Here is a 20,636-nt window from a genome sequence, read left to right on the forward strand (position 1 = left end):
CTTTACCACCTACCAGCCGTGACAGTGAGGCAGTGAGTAAAGGGAGCCTCAGCTGGGAACTAGGGAACGACAGTCCAAGTCACTGCAGGCAGTGACGCTGAACTGAGAGAAACAAAAGCCCGTGTGGGTTCGTCCCCGTCTTTTCCACGTAGCGGTTCTTGTGTGCAGTTTGCCTGCTTCCCTTGCCGCCTCTCACTGCCGCTGCTCTCAGAGCTGCTCCAGCTGCATCTCGTTTCCGAAACTTTCTCTGACACATTCATCCCCTTTTCCGCACTGTCACTGTACATTATGTGTATAGGTGAGTGTGTGTGTCTAAGAAACACTTGTAAGAGTGCTTATTGTTGCAAAGTACCTTGTAAACATTTATGTATAACTTGTTTAATCCCAATAACAGTCCCACCAGGGAGATGCTGTTACTATCTCCATTGTACAGATGCAGAATGTGTGAGGCGCAGGGAGGTCAAGTAATGTGCCCAAGGCCACCTGGCTAGGAGGCGTGAGAGCCAGATTTGTAATGCAGCGTGCCGGCTTCAGAGTCTGCTCCTCACCCACCACCCTGCTGCGCTGTCTTTTGTACTTGTCCTCATCGCACACCTGTGTCGCGGTTCCTGGCGCTCGGGTCTGTCTCCCCAGGCAGACCTTTGCACACCTTGTTGGCTGAGGCTCCTACAGTGCCCAGCACGAAGTAGGCACTTAATAAATATTTAGCAAACATATGCTAATTGTGCCTTATACGGCATCATGTAAATGCAGATGATTATCACTGCCACCATATGCGTTTTGTAGAGCAGAGTGTAGAATTTACCCAGCTTTTCAGATCTGCAGTTAGTTTTCCTTGGCTCCCCGTTCTCAGGGTGGCAGACTGGGGGTGGGGGTGGGGGGTGGGGGGTGTAGAAGATGGGAAAGTTTGAGGGTGGCTCGTACCAAAAGTGAAGTTAAAACTGAGCGCTAGTTATTTACCCCATGATCAAGCCTGTTTGGTTACACTTTGTCTTGCCATAATATTATGGCTTATTTTATATAAAAGAACAAGATCAGGGCGTCTAAATGATTACTACACTTGTTAAGATTACGTAGCAGTTTGGCGTCGTGAGGAGTTCATGTCATATGCCCATTGTACACCGTAAGTACGCTGAAAGGTCTCTTATTCTATGATTATTTTGAAGGAAAAGACAGGACATGGTGAGATTTCATTCATTTCAGGCAAGTACTAAGAAAAAAAATAAAGCTCTTAGTGTAGACATGAGTTTTAAATTCAATGTAATTACTAGGTAAGGAAGTTAAGTAATTACTTCATAAGGAGCCTATTCTTTTTAAAAAGTTATTTGAAGTATAGTTCAAATATTTTAAATTTTGTCTTAGTCAATACTGATATGGGATTTAGTATAACATGATTTGTGCTTTTATTTGGTTTTTATCTTAATTTCTGGTATATCTTATTTTCCTACTTTTGTCTTTTTCTATTTAAACTTCCTTATTTTAAATCTCCTCTATCTTGCTTAGTTGTATATTTGTTTTATTACATATATGTATATTTCAAAGATATACTTAAACATAGGCCTTCAGTCGTCTGCCACCATATAATTTGACTGCTAAAGCACAAGTCTGATTATACTAGACTTTCTCTGAAAACCTTTGATGGCTGTGCCTCGCCTTTCATGCCAGCTTCACCTTGGCCTTCAAGGTCGGCCACAGTACAGCAAAAATTCACCTTTGTGCCGTCTCTCCCTTTCCCGCGCCCTGTATTCTAGCACAGCCGAACAACTGAAACTGTCTTTTGTTCAGGAATATACCCCACTCCGATCTTCTGTCACTAGAAACGACTTTTTCTACCCTGAAGACTGGCTTTCATTGCTACCAGTCCCAACTTGCATGCCTCTTAAGCTTTTCTGAAATGTGCTCTTCTTTGTAAAACTCTTCCCAATTTGCTCAACTGGATGTGATTTATCCCTCCTCTAAAGTTTTAGATCTGCATTTTTTTTCACTCATATTAAGCACACAGTAGGTGTTAAATAATTATTTGACCGTCCAAAGACTTTAAGATTAGTTGGTATTTGGCAAAAGTCACTAACGTCCTTTCCCGATGAGAAAGAAGTGAGTAGCCTTCTGCAAAAGCAGCAGAGCTCTGAATCAAGTGCCAGGCCATTACTAGGACAGACCCGAACGTCATCCTGTCCACTCTTCCTGGTGGCTGTTACGTTTTTAAAAAGAACTCTGCCAGTATGCATTTATCTGTCATCCTTGTTTCCCCCAGTTTTTTGGTAGTTTTACTTTGGGCCTGACCTTCACAGATAGTCTGGGCCTGATCTTCACAGATAGCCTCGTGCTTTAACGAGTCTTCATTCCCCAGGACCAGGAGCTGGCAGGGGCTGGGTAGTGTGAGCCAATGACACAGGTCGCTGGAAGGGGCTCTGAAGGAGGAAGAGTAAGCACAGGCCGCGTGGGTGTGCCTTTCAAGGTCGCCCTTTCAGCTGGAAAAGACTCACCCCAAATACAAGGAGGGTGCATAGGACCGTACTCTAACAGGGGGAAAAACCTGTTGAATTTGTCAAAAATTAGCTATTAAAATTTTGCAGGGAACAGAATTGTTTTCATTTTTAAACCAAATTTAAATAAACATTCTTGAAGACTCTGTAAACTTATTCTGTAGTTTTGTCGTCCACCTGGGGAAAAAATGGCATTGAAAATGGCATGCTCAGCACTTTACTTTCTATAACATGCAGTCACATTTTCTGATTTTTTAAAAAATTGTATTTTTAATGCTAGGACTGGTTGCTTCTTTAAAAACCTTTGCTGGCTCTGTCTTGTATGCCAGCATGCCACGTGTTTTCCTAAGTCGTATACATTTATTGTAGCGAGATGTTAAGGACAGACCCACTGTATCTTGGGATTTATTTTGTGAAACAGTAGAAATTGATCTCTAAACACAGATGAACTTGTGTTATTTTAATATCATAAGAGATGACTTTAAACAGCTTTAAATATCAGTGGGGTTGCCCTGACTGATGTGACTCAGTTGGTTGAGAGTCATCCTGCAAAACCAAAGGTCACCAGTTCGCTCCCCAGTCAGGGCTCATGGCTGGGTTGTGGCCTGGTCCCCAGCTGGGGGCGGGTGGGGGGTGTGAGAAGCAACATTGATGTTTCTCTCCCTCCCTTTCTTCCCCCACTAACTTTCAGGTTCTTAGAACTCACTATATTCACCTAGAGAGTCTGCTAAAAAACTAAGTTAAGATGATTTATACTATAATAAGTACGTTAGAACTGAGGGTACACATTAAGAGTTGGATAATGGAACATGGAAGGTTCTAATTTCCCTAATGTGTTTTTTGGTTTTGTGAAGATTACTTTATTTTGCCTCTAGGAGATATTTTGAGTTTTCTGGAAAGAAAAGAAAGATTAGCACCAGAACTCAAAGGGAAAGGTGCCAGAGTCAAATGAAGAAAGTGCAGTGTGGGCAGAGAGCCCGAGTGTGTTTTCAGATGAACAGGCAGACTCCGTCTCCTGCTGTGACAGTGGCGGGTTGGTGCTTCTGTGAGCTTCCCGGACTGGAACCGTGGCGAGATGTCGCTCACAGGCTCGTACGGGAATGCACGCACTCGGATGTGTGCGTCATTTAAAGTAGAATGAAACATTGTAATTCTGATTTTTAAAAGAAAAAGTTGTCTTATTTTCTGAGTTGTAAAAAGAATTTATTGATTGGTTTTAGAGATAGAAAGGAAGGGAAAGAGAGAGGAAAGCACTGATTTGTTGTTCTACTTACTCATGCATTCATTGGTTATTTCTTGTATGTGCCCTGACTGGGGGTTGAACCTGCAACCTTAGCGTGTATGGACAACACTCAGACCAGCTGAGCTACCTGGCCAGGGCTAGTTTCTAGGTTATTTTTTTTTTTAAGATTTTACTTATTTATTTTTAGATAGACGGGAAGGGAGGGAGAAAGAGAGGGAGAGAAACATCAAGGTGTGGTTGCCTCTCACACCACCACCCCTCCCCCGACGGGATCTGGCCTGCAACCCAGGCATGTGTCGCCACTGGGAATCGATCCAGTAGCCCTTTGGTTCACAGGCTGCTGCTCAATCCACTGAGCCACACCAGCCAGGGCTCAATGGCTTTTAAAACACACTCTGTGTAAAAGTAACTTTATTTAACAAATCCACCACACTGTGCACATGTCCTGTAAGTCACTTTGGTCACTCAGAGACCCAGGTCGGTAGCGACGACACCAGTTGTCCCCTCAAAGACCGCTGGTCCGTGCGGCAGAGGGTCTCCCGTGGCGAGAAGATGCCCTGGCCCTCTGTGCGTCACATCTACTCACGGTGCGGTGCGCTGGCCAGAGGTGGTCAGAGGGCCCCGCCCAACTGCAGGGGCAGGGGCAGGGGGCAGAAAGTGCGGGTCTCCCACGTGCCCAGAAGTATTTGGGAAGAGCACGTGAATGACTGCCACAGAGAATGTCTCTTCATCTACTTTTCTTTGTCCCCTTTAATTTTATTTATTTCCCGTTAATAGCTTTTGCTGGTTAGTTGAATTTTACTGTCTCTCCTCCCTTGGTTAATTTGAGGTAATTAATGTGAGTAAGTTTAATAACAGTACTTGTAGTAGTTTACATTATTTCCATGGGTCAGAAGTTTTGGCACATGCAAAATAAAGCTACTAGGATTTTCCTACTTAAAATGTGAGGTATGGAACTGTTTGTTGTAAGAAGATATGTAGTTACAGGAATAACTGATTTTAAATTATTTTGGGGGGTGTCATCTGTCATAGCAGAAATAGACCACAAGCTTTGGGGTCAGGCATGCCTGGGGTCAAACATTGCTTTTGTCATTGAATAGATATGTGATTTTAGACAATTAGTCTCTCAGGGGCATAATTTTGTCATTAATAAACACAAAAATGTATAACCATATCTATTCAGATAGCAAATAAAACATGGTAGCATTCATCACCACTCCTTTCTGAAATAGCACTAAAATGAGAGTAAAATAATGTATTAAAGAATAAATCCACAAGGAGAAAGGAGAGTGAAAGAGAAGAATAATTTAAAAACCCACCCCAGAGCTGTGTGGTGGTCACTGAGCCGCAGCAGCAGGGGGCCAGCCCCTCGGCAGCGCACGCGGGCCAGTGGGCCCTCAGCCAGCGCTGCTCTGCCCCCGCCCGCCTGCCCGCCTCCAGGCAGCTGCATGTTCACGGCAGCACTCACGCGGCTCAGAGGTTAGGGAGTGGGCCGAGCAGCCCTGTGCGGTGTATCACAGGGCAAATGGTGTGCCTTTCTGATCTTTTTTTTATTGATGGTTTTATTTTTCTTGGAACCGTATCAACTTGATGGTTACTGTTTCTTAGAATTTAGATTTCTGTGCAGCTGACATGTGAAAAGTCACCCAGTTACTGAGTGGATCTAGTGAGCTCTGCGTGGAACAAATGCAAACATGCTTGGCCACTTTGAAATTACTCCGATAAATCTGAAAACCATAGTGTCTGCAGTAATATCTATATCTAGATTTCTAGATTAAAATTACTTAAAACCAGGGCATTTTCTGTCTCCAACAGCTGTGTCGGTTAACTTTTGTTTTGCTGGCCCGCAGTGCCTGCCCCACTGCTGCCTGTGCTCGCTGGGCTCTCCCCACAGTGGGTGGTGGTGTCCAACTGTGGACAAAGCCGGCCAGCGCGCTGCCCCGGTGCGCTCCATGCGAGACACGTGTGATAAGACGTAAACTCCTTGCAGACAGGGACCGTACATTTTGGCATATCAGTATGCCCCCTAGCATCTAGGATAATGAATGCTCTGCAACAGGAGCTGTGCATTTAGTTATTAAATATATACTGAACACCTACTAAGTGCTAGGCGCTGCACTAGGCTCTGAGGATATCTGAGTGAAGGGATAGTGACTCCTGCTGTCTTAGAATTTACTTAGAATCTAATTCTAACAACGTGTGTGTTGAAAGGGCCTGGACCACACAGGTTTGAAACCACTTGGGGCCATGTGACCGGAGTCCCAGCAGTAACGGGGAGTGAAGGGACCCTGGTGGCACCGAGGCCCTCTGGGAACCTAGCGCCCAGCGGAGCCGATGAACTGTAGGGCCTGCTTGTTTGTGTGTTTATTCAGTTATTTGTTAACTAACATTTTAAGATAAAGATCAGTTATATAGGTTAAAGAAATTTTGTTGAATTCATGTAACTCAGTAAAATAATGGCCCACACTGAACCATTTAAGCAAGGTAAAGAATTGTGTGCGTAAAGAGTTTAATCATTTTAAGGTGTGTTTGTTGTATGGCGTACGTGCATGCTGTACAAAGGAAGTAGTGGTGTCTGACCTTTTTTCTTCTTTGCTTTCCTTTGTAGATAAGATGCTCCAAGCCACCCGCAGCTGTCTTCAAAAGGAAAATCACTAGTGCTCTGCTCTCGCCGTAACACCAAGCCTTTTCACTTGCGCTTTGGTGCTGCAGCACTGGAAGGATTGCTCGCAGGTCCCTGGGTACCTTTTTTGTCGTTCGGATGGTTCTTTGTGGATGGAAAAAGATTTGAGTATTGATAATTACCCTGTTTTAAAGCTATTTCATTTCTCTACAGTCTGAACTGCTTAACAGATTGGGCCACTTACCAATGAGCCACACAGCCAGCCCCTGCCAGGAGCTGGCCGAGAACTGCGCTGCGCATGCAGCAGGAATGGCACAGGAGGACGGCTGTCGTGGTCAAGTGCCGTCTGCCTTTTATCATGGTGCCAGCCAGGAACTCGACCTGTCCACCAAAGTGTACAAGAGGGAGTCAGGAAGTCCTTACTCTGCGTTAGTGGATGCCAAGATGAGCAAACCGCACCTGCACGACACCGAGGAACAGCCCTATTTCAGGGAGACAAGGGCCGTGTCTGACGCGCACGCCGTCAAAGAAGACCGGGAGAACTCTGATGACACCGAAGAGGAGGAGGAGGAAGTCTCTTACAAAAGGGAGCAGATCATAGTGGAGGTAAACCTTAATAATCAAACATTAAATGTGTCTAAAGGGGAAAAGGGTGTCTCTTCTCAGTCCAAAGAGACTCCTGCTCTTAAGACAAGCAGTGAGGAGGAAGAGGAAGAGAGTGAGGAAGAGCCCACAGACGACAGCAGTGACTACGGCGAGAACGAGAGGCAGAAGAAAAAGGAGAAGACGGCGGAGAAGGTCAGCGTCGCCCAGAGGAGGACGCGGAGGGCGGCCTCTGTAGCCGCAGCCGCCGCTTCCCCCACTCCCCGAGCTACGAGAGGCCGTAGGAAGAGCGTAGAGCCACCTAAGCGTAAGAAGCGGGCTGCAAAGGAGCCCAAAGCACCAGTCCAGAAAGCTAAGTGTGAAGAGAAAGAGACTCTGACCTGTGAGAAGTGCCCCAGGGTGTTTAATACTCGCTGGTACCTGGAAAAGCACATGAACGTTACTCACAGGCGCATGCAGATTTGCGATAAGTGTGGCAAGAAGTTTGTCCTGGAGAGTGAGCTGTCCCTTCACCAGCAAACAGACTGTGAAAAAAACATTCAGGTAGGTTTCATCACCGAGAGGGCACACTTTCCAGAATAGAACCTGGCTGTTCAGACTCACCTGGTATTTTTGCCCAAGAGAATAAAATGCAATAGAGGCTGAAGGGACAGATTTCACCAATTTCTCTCTTTAAAAACTCCCGCGTTGGTCTTTTCAAAACCCAAGCGTAACATTTTATTTCAAAAGCATTAAACGTAACTGATGCTGGACTAGTGGGAACCCAGGCACATTGGAAGGGGGATCTGTGGTAGGTGCTCGCCCAGGAGGTAGAGTCAGCGCCCGCCGCGCACTGAGTCGCAGTTGTAGGGCACGTGTTGTGTCCATTCTGGCACCTTCTCTGTCAAGGTGGGAAATACTGAGCAAAGTTCAGGAGTAGAGTGGTCCCTTCCTAGGCTTAAAGGGATGCCAGGTCCTAGTGCAGCCGATGGGGACCAAAACCATAATGACTCGGATGGTGGAACTGGAAGATCTCCAGCAGTGAGTGTGCTCTTACCGGTGGAGAGATGCCAACACTAAATTTGTCAAGAGGCTGAGCCCGTGGGAATGTGCAGACTTTAAACAGAGGCCAAGCGGGTTGACAGTGTTGCCCACTTGGCAGTGAGGTTATGTAATGCTACTGTGCCGTACTGTTAAGGTAACAAAACATGGTGTGCAAACCAGGCTGGTGCCTTCAGAGGACTGTACTGTGATAGGGTGAGAGGTGTGCTGATTACATTATGTTGAGTGAATTACATTGTGTGGAGCCATATTGGTTTGCATATATGGAATGCATGTTAGTGAATGCTTATGAAAGGTAAGTCTATTAATGTCTCCGTAAAATATGTGAAATAGACATCTTTTGTACCATATTTAAGCCAAATTTCCTTTAAAAGGTGCAATTGTTTTGTTTCCTGGAGTGCCCCTTATTTTTCACATCTCTTGCTTTTAACCAACCACTGAGTTCATTGCTTTACTTTAAAGAGTACATTGCTAAACACTCACTGCTGTTTGACTTGTCAGTGGTGGTCTGGTCTCCCCAACGCTGGGCAACCAGGAGGAGACTGAGTCAGGTCGCCCGTCCCTTCCAGGGGCTGCGGGGGGCCTTGCTGGGTGAGGAGGCGGCTGCAGCAGCTCAGGCCAGGAGCAGTGTGGTGCGGTGCTGCACCCTAGGGGTCAGAGTGGGTGCTGCGTGGCTCTTGAAGAGCTTTCTGGAGTAGTGGGGTTTTTTTAAACTTAAATTCATTAAGTTACAGAAAAGAAAGCATTTAGTCTTTTTTCATGTGACTTTCCTTACTCTTCCCCACCATAATATGTTTCAGCGTGGGTTTAGGTTTTTGGATGCTGCTAAGTGAACTCTCTTTACATCCCTTAGGGACACTGCTTTGTTGTTAATTATGGATCCTAATCATGATGACCTAGGAACAAGTAAAAATTAAAACCTTGCCCCACCAAATGGTTTATAGGGATTGTCTGTCCTTTTATCAAGCACTGCGCAGGCAGAGGCTTGTGCTTTAACTCTTCGCAGAGGCCTCGTTGCCTGGAGTAACAGCGGTGTTAGAGGATCTTTATCTATTTACGGCAAAGACCGACTTGTTCCCTAAGTGTCCCAGAGTCTGGTGGCCACCTAGAACTTTCTACTGTCGTTTTGCTTCCACCAGAGCATTTTACTTTCATACACTCTGTGCCCGAGAGTCTGGACTGTCAGTGATTCATAGTACACGGAACCAGGCCGTGTTGCGTGCATTTCCTGCAGGGCCGCGACTTTCAGCCCTTTCGTCTCGTGGCACCCTCGCACTGGTTACTGAAATGCTGCAGCATGCCAAAAAAATGTATCTTTTGCCGGTATAAAAAAATAACCATCGAGTGTGATTCATTCACACTCGATGGCTATTGTTGTATTGCTGCTGTCATTTGTTTAATTGGGCAGTCTGCAGGAAAAGAGGCCAGTGTCCCTGACCAGACAGTCAGGTATAGCAGGTTTTAAAAATTCTCTCGGTGCACAGGTTGGAAATCGCTGCTCTGGGTCCTCGGACGAGACATCTGGAGCTGGGCTGGGAAGGGGAAGAGAGAAAGGCGCCGACAGTGGAGAGGTTCCATTAAATCCCGCCTGTGGGAAATGTTCAATAGAGCAAATCAGATTTGGAAAACTGTAATAAGATCTCAATAATTGGTGTTAACAAAGGCTCCAGATACATTCTCTAAGGTACACAGACATTGCTGTACTTCTGCAGATCTATAACCTTTAACGTGTATTTTGCTCTCTCTTGTTTTTATTTATGCTAATTTTAACTTACATTGTATTTTCTGGTAAACACCTGTTAGTGACCCACAAGTAGGAGGCAGCCACTTTAGGTAATTCATACATTTAAAAAAAACTTGGAGGTTCTTTTTATAGGCACAACACAAACTTGATACAATCAGTCAGTTCTCTGATATTAGTGGGACTTCCCGTTTCTTCTTGTCTTACGTCTTGCCCTTGCCGCTCTCCTCCCGATGTGTCTCCGAAAGGTGCCTCCCGGAACACGACACGCAGACACTGGTGTCGGGACCCGGACTCCGTGGAAGAAAAGCGCTGGTCGGGGCTCCAGCCTGGAGCCGCGGGTCGAAAGCGTAGTGTGTCACCTGCCGGTAGGCAGGCACGGCTTTCTGTGAGCCCTGATGAGTAAAGATTGTTTTTATTTATCCCGCTCAGTGTGTTTCCTGTAACAAATCATTCAAGAAACTCTGGTCCCTTCATGAACACATCAAGATCGTCCACGGATATGCAGAGAAGAAATTCTCCTGTGAGATCTGCGAGAAGAAATTCTACACCATGGCTCACGTGCGGAAACACATGGTCGGTAAGTGTTGTCTCGCGCCTGTAACTTGCCCTCGCTCTTCGGGGTGTGCCGGGCTCTGGATCGGGTCGCTGCGAGGCCGCCGTGCTGTAGTCACTTCTGGTTTGTTGAGACTGAAGGCAGCACGTCCTCCGTGGGCAGCGCCGGGCCGGATGGGGCCGCCGTCCACGCCCAGCCTCGGCTCGCACTGCCTCGCCGTCCCGGCCTCACGGCGCGAGCGTAGGGAATTGAGGTGACACAAAGCCCGTGCACCAGGACGCCTGTCCTGTTCCGTGTGAGCTTTCGGGCGAACTTACTTTGAATATGGTGCATTCTGTGTTGCAGCACACACAAAAGACATGCCTTTTACATGTGAAACCTGTGGAAAGTCATTCAAACGCAGCATGTCCCTCAAGGTGCACTCCTTGCAGCATTCTGGAGAGAAGCCCTTCAGATGTGAGGTGAGGAGTGTGCGCCCCCAGGCCCCGGCCTGGAGGCCGACTGTGGGTGAGACCAGTGCGGGGGCGGGGGGGGGCCGGGGGGCGCCAGGCTGCGTAGGGTCTCCAGCCTCGGGCTCTGAGTGTCGCTTGTTATCTCACTGCTCGGTAGAGAAGTGTCCTTTTAAACACACTGTTAGCTTTTTTGGATTGAGTTAAATTGGGAATAACACAGGAGTTGTTTTTCTTTTAGTGACTTGCAGGAGTCGGGTATATGTCAGTGGTTGTTGAATGAAAATTTCCCTTTTATTGATGGCGCAGCCACGGGATTATAGCAGAGGGAAGTAGTTGACAAAAGCAGGTTCTGTCTCGAGTAGGAAAAGTGAACCCGCCCCAGAGGCCGCGGAGGGTGGGCTCAGGTGACGCCGTCTCGCGTGGCGTTCAGACGTGCCCACTGTGTCGTGCAGAACTGTGACGAGAGGTTCCAGTACAAGTACCAGCTCCGCTCCCACATGAGCATCCACATTGGGCACAAGCAGTTCATGTGCCAGTGGTGCGGCAAGGACTTCAACATGAAGCAGTACTTCGACGAGCACATGAAGACGCACACTGGTGAGCTCGCCGGTGGGGGAGGGGGGCTGCGTCACCCGGGCTCATGGACGGCCCCTGTGGGTCTGCTCACGGAAAGTCTGAACTGCCAGCTTCCATTCTAAGTGGAAATTTCATGTACGTGAACCTGAAATACAAAAATGTAGGTTTATAATACTGAATAATTAGGCTCTCATAACTCTGTTTTTAAAAAGATTATTTGTAGCCCTGGCTGGTGTAGCTCAGTGGATTGAGCGCGGGCTGCAAACCAAAGTGTTGCAGGTTCGATTCCCAGTCAGGGCACATGCCTGGGTTGCAGGCCACGGCCCCCAGCAACCGCACATTGATGTTTCTCTCTGTCTTTCTCCCTTCCCTCTCTAAAAATAGATAAATAAAATCTTTTTTAAAATTTTATTTAGAAAAAAGATTATTTGTCAGTGCCTTTTAACAGCAGGTTCGTTCAAGAGAATGGATTCTGGGGGCACGGGGTCTATTGAAATGGCATGAAACTTGTTCTGTTTATATTTTTTCTGAGGAAAGGGTTCTGGACCTTTAAAAATGGAGGACACTGACGGCTTCAAATAGAAGACCCTCTCAGTACTCTTAAAAGTTCAATTGGTTTAATTTACCAAAATTCGCTGCTTCTCAGGAACACATCCATCCAATGAGGTTAAGTACTGTTGTAACCACATTGTGTTCTCAGGGTATGTTCTGCCCAGGGTGGATTCGGACCTGGGACGCGTCTGACTGTCCGGCTGCCAGGGCACGCGCTGAAGTCATAGCTCCCCTGGAAAACGCCATCATTGTTTCTCAGTCTTAACTTGACGTTCTGGGGTCAGCTGTCTTTGCACAAACTGAACAATATGAAGCATTTCTCAGGTCTTTAAATAAAATCTAATAAGGTTCTAGGCTCTGTTAGTCTACAGCAGTGATTTTTCAACCAGTGTGCCACAAGAATTTTTAAAACATGTAATATCTGTTTAGTCAAGGGCACGGACCTCTGTTTCCTTAGATTGTCAAATAAGAAGTGACAGCAGCCAACACAGCAATAGCTGTGTGGTGTGAATGAATCAAAGTTATACCTGTTTTATTTTTTGGTGCGCTGCCGCAGAACTTTAGTGACGAGTGTGTGTGTGCCATGGTGTGAGAAAGGCTGGGAACCGCCGGTCTGCAGAGGAACCACAAGGCGTCGTGTTGCTTGGCCTGATGTCCTTTTTGCTTCACTAGCGTGAGGCATTTCTGCCCATGACTGGGTCTCCTTAGGGTCCATTTCTCTGTGTAAGTCCGAAGAAAAATGCCTGCCTGCTGGGCTTCCTTCCCACTCAGAGCAGAGCACCCTCGGATTTTAAGAATTAGGCTAGAATTCAGGGGTGTTCATTTTCACCAGGGGCCACATTAGCCTCATGGTTGCCTTCAGAGGGCCGAGTGAAACTTTAGGACTGTGTACATGTAACTGCTCCTTAACTAGGGGCAAGGTGCTCAGTGCTGCCGCCAGGTGGGAACTCCGTGCTGGGCCAGATAAAATAAGGTGGAAGGCCGGGTTCAGCCCGCGGGCCTTGTGTTTGCCACCTGTGGGCTAGATGAAGTGACGAGTTTATTTAAGTAAATTACACCTCCAAAGATAATGATAATTTTGAAGCCTCAATGGAGAGCAGACTATATAGAATATTCAACAAATTCTCTTTTAATTTGGTGGCTCTTGGAGAGGCTGTAAGTTTTGAGTCACTTCTAGGATTCAGGTTTGGTTATCTCGCAGGAAACTACGGAACTAGACAGAAAATAGGTTTCTGAAGATGGCGGTTGTGTCATGGTCACGCACAGCGCCCAGCACGTGGCAGTGTCCAGTGCGTGACGCCGGGCCGGAGGGGACCTGCAGCCGCCAAGGCCTCTGCCCCCTTGCGTCTCTTCATGTCTGCACGGGTGTCTTCCTCCCGTCCCTCCCTCTCCTGCTCCCCGGCCTTTCTTGCTTTTTCTTCCCTTTGCCCTTCTTTTTTCTTCAGACCCCTAAATGTCCACAGCATGACAGTCTGTATATTTTGTGATTAATGTATTTGTTGAATAAAATTTTATGTTAAGTATTCTTGGACCAGCGAGACAAGCTGAACGTTGCCTGTTTCTTCTGACTTCACTTAAATTTTTATCTTTCTCGTTAAGAGAGTAATACATACCTATTCAACTATATTTGAAAATATGAAAAGTGAAAACAAAATTAAAATGTACCATAATATTATCACTAATAGATCACTACTGTTAATGATTTGGCCAGCCCTGGCCAGGTAGCTCAGTTGGTTAGAGTGTCGTCCTGATATGCCAAGGTTGTGAGTTTGATCCCCAGTCAGGGCACATGCGAGAATCAACCAATGAATGCATAAATAAGTGGACAATAAATCGATGTTTCTCTCTCTCCCTCTCTCTTTCTCCCCCTCCCTCCTTCTCTCCCTCCCTCCTTTCCTCCTTCACCCCCTTCTGCTCTCTTAAAATATCAATCAATAAATGAACATTTTGGCATACATTTCTAGGAATTCTTTAGTTTCTTTTTTTTTAAGATTTTATTTATTTATTTTTAGAGAGGGAAGGGAGGGAGATAGAGAGAGAAACATCAATGTGTGGTTGCTGGGGGGTTATGGTCTGCAACCCAGGCATGTACCCTGGCTGGGAATCGAACCTGTGACACTTTGGGTCGCAGCCGGCACTCAACCCACTGAACTATGCCAGCCAGGGTAGAATTCTTTAGTTTCTTAGTGTAGATATGGATGGACACTGTAAGGGTGCATGTGCTCATGCACGTAGTGATAGGACAGAGTTGGGGTCTTTCCACTCTGCTGTGACCTGCTGTTCATTCACTGCATTGTGTCATTCCCAGCAGTGTCACTTTAGTGGTGATAGTCACCATCGTTTATCAGGCACGTGTACGCCAGGCACTGTCTTAAGTGCTTACACACATTATTTCACTTGGTCGATGTAATCAAATTTTTACAACAATCCTATAAAGTAAAGCATATCATTTCCACTTTATTTAGCCAGTTCTCATTAGACATTTAGATTATTTGTTTCCAGTTTTTCTGCTGTTATAAATAATACTCTGATAAACAGTATTATTAGGGTAAATTTCTAGGAAAGGATTATGAGGGCAAAGGGGTAAGCACATTTTTTAAGACTTGGTGGTGTGTTGCAAAATAGCCGGGCACCCACCGTGCGGGAAAACACCCAGTTCCTCGGCCCGTTCCAGAGCTGAATAAATCCCTGCCAATCAGACAGGTTCCTATGGTATTAACTTGCACTTAATTGCTAAGTAAGATAGAACATTTTTTCATATGCTCCTTGGGTATCAGTGTATTTTCTTTTCTGAGTTTCTTGTGCCTTTTCTGTATTCCGCTTTCTCTTACAGTGTTTGACTGTCTCATTGTTTATGGTAGCCCTTTATATACATTTATATATACTGGACCGTGTTTGACAGCGACATTAAAGTTCTTGCCCCTGATTCGCCATCTGCCTTTTAATATTGTGTGTAACACTCACACTGGGAAAGCAGCTGTGTGGTGCAGCCAGACAGGCCTGGCTGTGCCCCCCGAGAGCGGTGCTGCTGAAAGCAAGTTCCGGCAGCCCCTGCAGGCCTCTGGCTCCTCGGGAAGGGTGAGTGCGGGCGACAGCAGTGCCTGAGGAGACATGGGCAGAAGGGTTAGCTGTAAGGGAGAGAAGGGACAGCTCTCTCGTGCCTGGGTGGCACCACATTAGACTCTGTTCTGGGGGTGCGGAGACCACTGGAGGAGCCCACATTGACTGGGCTGCAGTTAAAGAGAAGTGAGGCGGGTCTTCTGCGGGGACACCGCCCCACCCTCAGGCAGGGCCTCCCAGGGTGCAGTGCGGCGGCTAAGTTCAGCACAGAGTGGCTGCGGGCTCATCTGGCACTAAGGGCTTAGGGACACAGGGTTGAATTCAGACTGGATTTTTGTTCCCAAGAAGCTTCCAGTTCAGTGACCGCGACGGTAGTGACAACGGCGACAGTGGCGGCGGGGTTAGAATGCAGTGAGTGTCCACTGTGTGCCAGGCACCTGTCTCCTGTTTTCAGCTTATCACAACAACCTGTTATCACTGTCTTCATTTTTCAGATGAGGAAACTGAGGCTCGGAGATTAAATAATTTGTCCAAGGCAGTCTGACTGCAGAGCCACATACTTAATGACTCTGATACAGATTTAATGTAGCAAGCAATAAAATGGAGAGAATCACAGGGCATCACGAGGGCGGAAAGCACATCCCTGAGTCTGGTTTTCAGCTTCCAGAAGTTGGTGCACTCAAGCAGATCAGGGATTGGTGTATGCTGAATAGTCTTAATGATACAGAAATAAAATTGCTGATTTATTTGCAGTGAAAAGGCGGAGTGTCAGTGGTTTAAACTCTTATGTTCTTTGGTAAGCATATTCCTTACCTAAAGAATAATTTATATTAGAAGCTAAATTATCATCAAAAGGCTGTCAGGGACAGAGAATTAGAACAAAGAAAGGTAATTGAGTGAACTGAATGGTGAGTGCCACACACCACTGAATCCAAGAGGCCGGCAGTGTTGGGAGAGACTTGGTGTATTCACCACAAGAAGTCCTGCAGTGACACGGTAGGTGTGGGGTGTACGTCAGTTTCATAGACATTCCTGTGTGGGGGGAAGTGTCTGTCCTAGCATTAATAAGTATTTGTGAGAATCTGCTAACCGGGGCTACTATATAATGAACAAGACTGAAATAGTCCCTGGGTTCGCAGACCTTATAGCCAGGTCGGGCTGACAGACAAGCAAGGCATAGCAGTGGGTTGGGGACGGAAGTATAGTAAGTACATGGACTCAGTGGGGTCGGCTAGAGTTTGATGCATTGGGGGGGCGGGGGCAGGGAGTGTGATAAGACATGATATGGGGGAGCAGTAAGCAGAACCAGATTCATTCCCTCCTCTCTTTCTCACACACACACACACACACACACACACACACACAGCCATAAGCTATGTAAAAAAGTTTGGACTTTATTCTAAGGACAGTGAGAAGTTGAAGTTCGGGGAGGCTTTAAGCAAAGAGTGACACAGTTATCTGAGAGCCACAGTGTGGAGAGCGGGTGAAAGGTGGGGGGCAAGAACAGAGACGGTGAGGCCAGCCGGGTGGATATTGGCTGCGATCGGGTGAGTGATTGTGATGGTGGGGACTATAGGAATAGCAGTGGGCGAAATCAAAGTGACAGACGAGGTAGAGCCCAATGAACTTGGAGACAGGTTGGATGTCGGTGGTGCAGGAAGGAAGGGTCGAGTGTTAGTTCTGTATTTGGAGCTTACATACCATTTGTCAAGACAGAGTAGTGCAGGGAGGAGCAGGTTTGCTGGTAGGATGATGAATTTAATTTTTCACTTGTTAGTCATGAGGTATCTGTGGGATGTTCAGGTGGAAATACCCAGTGGGCTGTTTGTAAAATGGGGTTAAAGCTCAGGAGGACAGACGTCTGGTGCTGCTCACGGGGGTCCATACAGGCCAGCGGGATGCTGGTATCTGCTGGCCGGCTCGCTCTTTCCTCTGAGCCGTGCAGAAGACAGCTCACCGGATTCTTGCTCTTTTCTGTCTTCCCTGCAGAGTCTCTGTCTTCATTCATGTGTTCCTTCCGCAGACTCGCGACAGTGCTGTTTGCTGCAGCCTAGGTGGCTCTGTCACATGTGAAAGTGATGCCACATCTTCAGATGCATCGCTAGAGATACACACATGCTCTTCTGGTCCCCTGGATGGAATCAGTTGTTAGTGTATCTTCCGGCCACCCACTGACCAGCTGTTCCTTAAAGTGGGACAACGTGCAGGTGGTCGGCTTCAGATACTTCATTTTGGCTTCCTGATTTTAGCCTCACTGTAGTCACACCGTGGGGTTTCAGAGGAGTCTTGATGTCAGTCCTTAGCACAGTCAGGAGATGGGCTTCATGCACATTGAGAAGTAGAGGGAGCAGGACCGTGGGCTTATGCCTGGAACAACAAATGTGGAAAATTTGGTGGGACATTAAGGAATGGAAATAAAAGATTATAAAGCAGTAAAAAAGACCCATTTTAATCTGAATCCGTGGGTTTGTGGCAGGAGAGTTCTAACAGTTTTTGGTGTTTCCGTGGCCAATCACTGCCCTGGAAGTCTACGGTGAGAGGTGGTTGGAGAGGCCCAGGACCGGAGCAGGTTTGAGCACGTAACAAAGTCAGAAGCCAGTCAACTTTCATTAATGCACACTGTCTGTGAGTAAAGGGTCTGCTGCACCCAGGAAGTGTTAGTGGATCAAGTAATTCGAAGACTAGGGAGCGAGGAGTACTAACTCTGGAGGATCCAGAACGAGGGGGTCCTGGAGTTGGATAGGTTATGAAGCAGGATTGCTTTAACATATTTTGTAGTACAAGTACATCATATAACTTTAGAAAACCAGAATGTGCATGTGAGTTTAAAAATACGTAAGATATCACTCATAATCCCATCACTAGAGACAGTCACTGGTGACATCTGTTGTATTTCTTTCCGTATTTTTTCTATATGTATTTTTTGTTAAAAGTAGGTAATAGCCCTGACCGGCGTGGCTCAGTGGGTTGGGCATTGTCCCACAACCCAGAGGGTTGCCAGTTCAGTTCCTAGTTGGGGTACGTATCTGGGTTGCAGGTTTGATCCCTGATTGGTGGTGTGCAAGAGGGAACTGATGGATGTTTCTCTGATACATCGATGTTTCTCTCTTACTCTTTCTCCCTCCCTTCCCCTCTTTCTAGAAATAAATAAAATCACTCTGGCTGGTGTGGTTCAGTGGATAGAGCGCCAGCCTGCTCACCAAAGGGTCACCAGTTCGGCTCCCAGTCAGGGCACATGCCTGGGTTGAGGGCCTGGTCCCTGGTAGGGGGTGCGTAAGAGGCAACCACACACTGATGTTTCTCTCCCTTTCTCCTTCCTTTCCCCTCTCTCTAAAAATAAATCTAATAAATAAATAATATCCTTTTAAAAATTTTTAAGTAGATAATTGTACTTTTCACAACTTGCTTGTTTTACTTGGTATACTATAATCTTAATAGATTATAGATTTTATGTCAGTAATTATATTTCTATACTTATATAATATTGTTTTTTCTTTTTTAAAATATATTTTATTGAGTATGCTATTACAGTTGTCCCATTTTCCCCCCTTCACTCCCCTCCACCCTGCACACCCCCTCCCACCCACATTCTCCCCTTTAGTTCATGTCCATGGGTCGTACATATAAGTTCTTTGGCTTCTACATTTCCCATACTATTCTTACTCTCCCCCTATCTATTTTCAACCTACAATCTATGCTACTTATTCTCTGTACCCTTTCCCCCTCTCTCCTCCTCCCACTCCCCTGTTGCTAACCCTCCATGTGATCTCCATTTCTGTGGTTCTGTTCCTGTTCTAGTTGTTTGCTTAGTTTCTTTTGGTTTTGCTTTAGGTGTGGTTGTTAATAATTGTGAGTTTGCTGTCCTTTTACTATACAATTTTTTTCTTTATCTTCTTTTCTTAGATAAGTAAGTCCCTTTAACATTTCATAAAATAAGGGCTTGGTGATGATGAACTCCTTTAACTTGACCTTATCTGAGAAGCACTTTATCTGCCCTTCCATTCTAAATGAAAGCTTGGCTGGATAGAGCAATCTTGGATGTAGGTCCTTGCCTTTCATGACTTGGAATACTTCTTTCCAGCCCCTTCTTGCCTGCAAGATCTCTTTTGAGAAATCAGCTGACAGTCTGATGGGAACTCCTTTGTAGGTTACTGTCCCTTTATCTCTTGCTGCTTCTAGAATTCTCTCCTTCATTTTTACCTTGGCTTATGTAATTATGATGTGCCTTGGTGTGTTTCTTCTTGGGTCCGACTTCTTTGGGGCCCTCTGAGCTTCCAGGATTTCCTGGAAGTCTATTTCCTTTGCCAGAATGGGGAAGTTCTCCTTTATTATTTCTTCAAATATGTGTTCAATCTGTTGCTTTTCCTCTTCCCCTTCTGGTACCCCTATAATTCGGATGTTGGAACATTTAAAGATGTCCTGGAGGTTCCTAAGCTTCTCCTTGTTTTTTTGAATTCTTATTTCTCCATTCTTTCCTGTTTGGTTGTTTTTTTCTTCCTTCTGGTCCACTCTCTTGTTTTGAGTCCCAGTTTCCTTCCCATCACTGTTGGTTCTCCGTGTATCTTCCTTCATCTCTTTTATGGTAACCTGCATTTTTTCATCTAATTTGCGCCCAAAATCAACCAATTCTGTGAGCTTCCTGATCACCAGTGTTTTGAACTGTGCATCTGACAGATTGGCTATCTTTCGGTCGCTCAAAAGGATGAGTCCTGGGGCATTGAGCTGTTCTTCTATTTGAGACATGTCTGTCTTTTTTTTTTTTTGGTCTGGTCGCGCCTGTTAGAGTGAGGGGTAGAGCCTTAGGTGTTCACCGGGGCTGGGCACCCCAGTCGCTAGATTGTGACGTTGTGGGCGGGGGGAGGGGGGCGGACAATGGCGGTAGCTCCGTTCTCCTGGGACCTCAGTCCCTTCTCTGGGATCCTGGGTTGCGCGCTCTGCCCTGGTCCACAATCGCCGCCTCACTGGGTCCGCCAGCTGCCGCCTGTGTATTCAAGGTCCACCCGCTGTGATCCTGTGCGCCCCAGATGCCTTACGCACTCCCGGTTGCCTTATGCGCCCAGTTCTCCCTGTTCTCCGTGCACCTCGACTGGCGCCCGGCTGCTCCTCTCCACCCCTCCTACTGGTCTGGATGAACGGGTCTACTTCAACTTCTTGGCTGTCCGACTTCCATTCAGATAAATTCTCTGTCAGTTCTGGGTGTTATTCTGCCTCTAAATTGTTGTTGTTCTAATCTTGGTTATGTGAGGAGGTACAGTGCATCCACCTATGCCTCCATCTTGCTGGAAGTCTGCTGTACAATATTGTTTTTAATGGTACTTCCCCTCAGGTGGGTATATCATAACTGATTAAAATCCCACTCAACGTGGAATGTGAAGGACGTGGATGGAAGAGCAGGAACACAGGCTGGGCTCCTCTGGGAAGGTGGCCGGGAGCCACAGGGAGGGCGCGGCGTGGTGGCAGCCGGGTGAGGAGGGGCTGGAGGAGGAGAGGGGGTGGCGGGCGGAAAGTGGAGCCGGCGACCATGGAGCACACGGCCCTCCCGGCCGTTCAGCCCCCTCCCTCGGGATGGGAGGGAAGTGCTGGCGTGGATGCAGGGGGGCAGCAGGAGAGGGCTTTGAAGGCGGAGAGACGAAATGAGGCCCTCGTGTGGGTGCAGCTGTGTTTGCTCCCGGTGCGGGAGCATCCCGGAGTGGAGGGGAGTGA

The 20,636-nt window shown here is 46.8% G+C and overlaps 1 protein-coding gene across 4 annotated transcripts in view; it reads left to right on the forward strand.

Annotated features, from left to right (window-relative positions):
• Positions 1 to 20,636, forward strand: part of ZNF652 (zinc finger protein 652) — a 54,979-nt gene that overhangs the window by 31,521 nt on the left and 2,822 nt on the right. For 2 of the 4 annotated variants that reach the window (XM_045835859.1, XM_045835857.1), the window contains 5 exons: positions 6,338 to 6,462; positions 6,566 to 7,498; positions 10,170 to 10,317; positions 10,639 to 10,754; positions 11,198 to 11,342. In XM_045835859.1, coding sequence (XP_045691815.1) covers positions 6,599 to 7,498; positions 10,170 to 10,317; positions 10,639 to 10,754; positions 11,198 to 11,342 — 1,309 coding nt within the window. In that variant the 5' untranslated portion in view covers positions 6,338 to 6,462; positions 6,566 to 6,598. Of the gene's footprint in view, positions 1 to 6,337; positions 7,499 to 10,169; positions 10,318 to 10,638; positions 10,755 to 11,197; positions 11,343 to 20,636 lie in introns of all 4 variants that reach the window. The other 2 variants (XM_045835860.1, XM_045835858.1) reach the window with 2 other exon arrangements.

Source organism: Phyllostomus hastatus, unplaced genomic scaffold, assembly GCF_019186645.2.
Source record: "Phyllostomus hastatus isolate PE091 unplaced genomic scaffold, TTU_PhHast_1.1 phas_contig_210, whole genome shotgun sequence".
In the NCBI taxonomy this organism is placed as follows: Eukaryota; Metazoa; Chordata; class Mammalia; order Chiroptera; family Phyllostomidae; genus Phyllostomus; species Phyllostomus hastatus.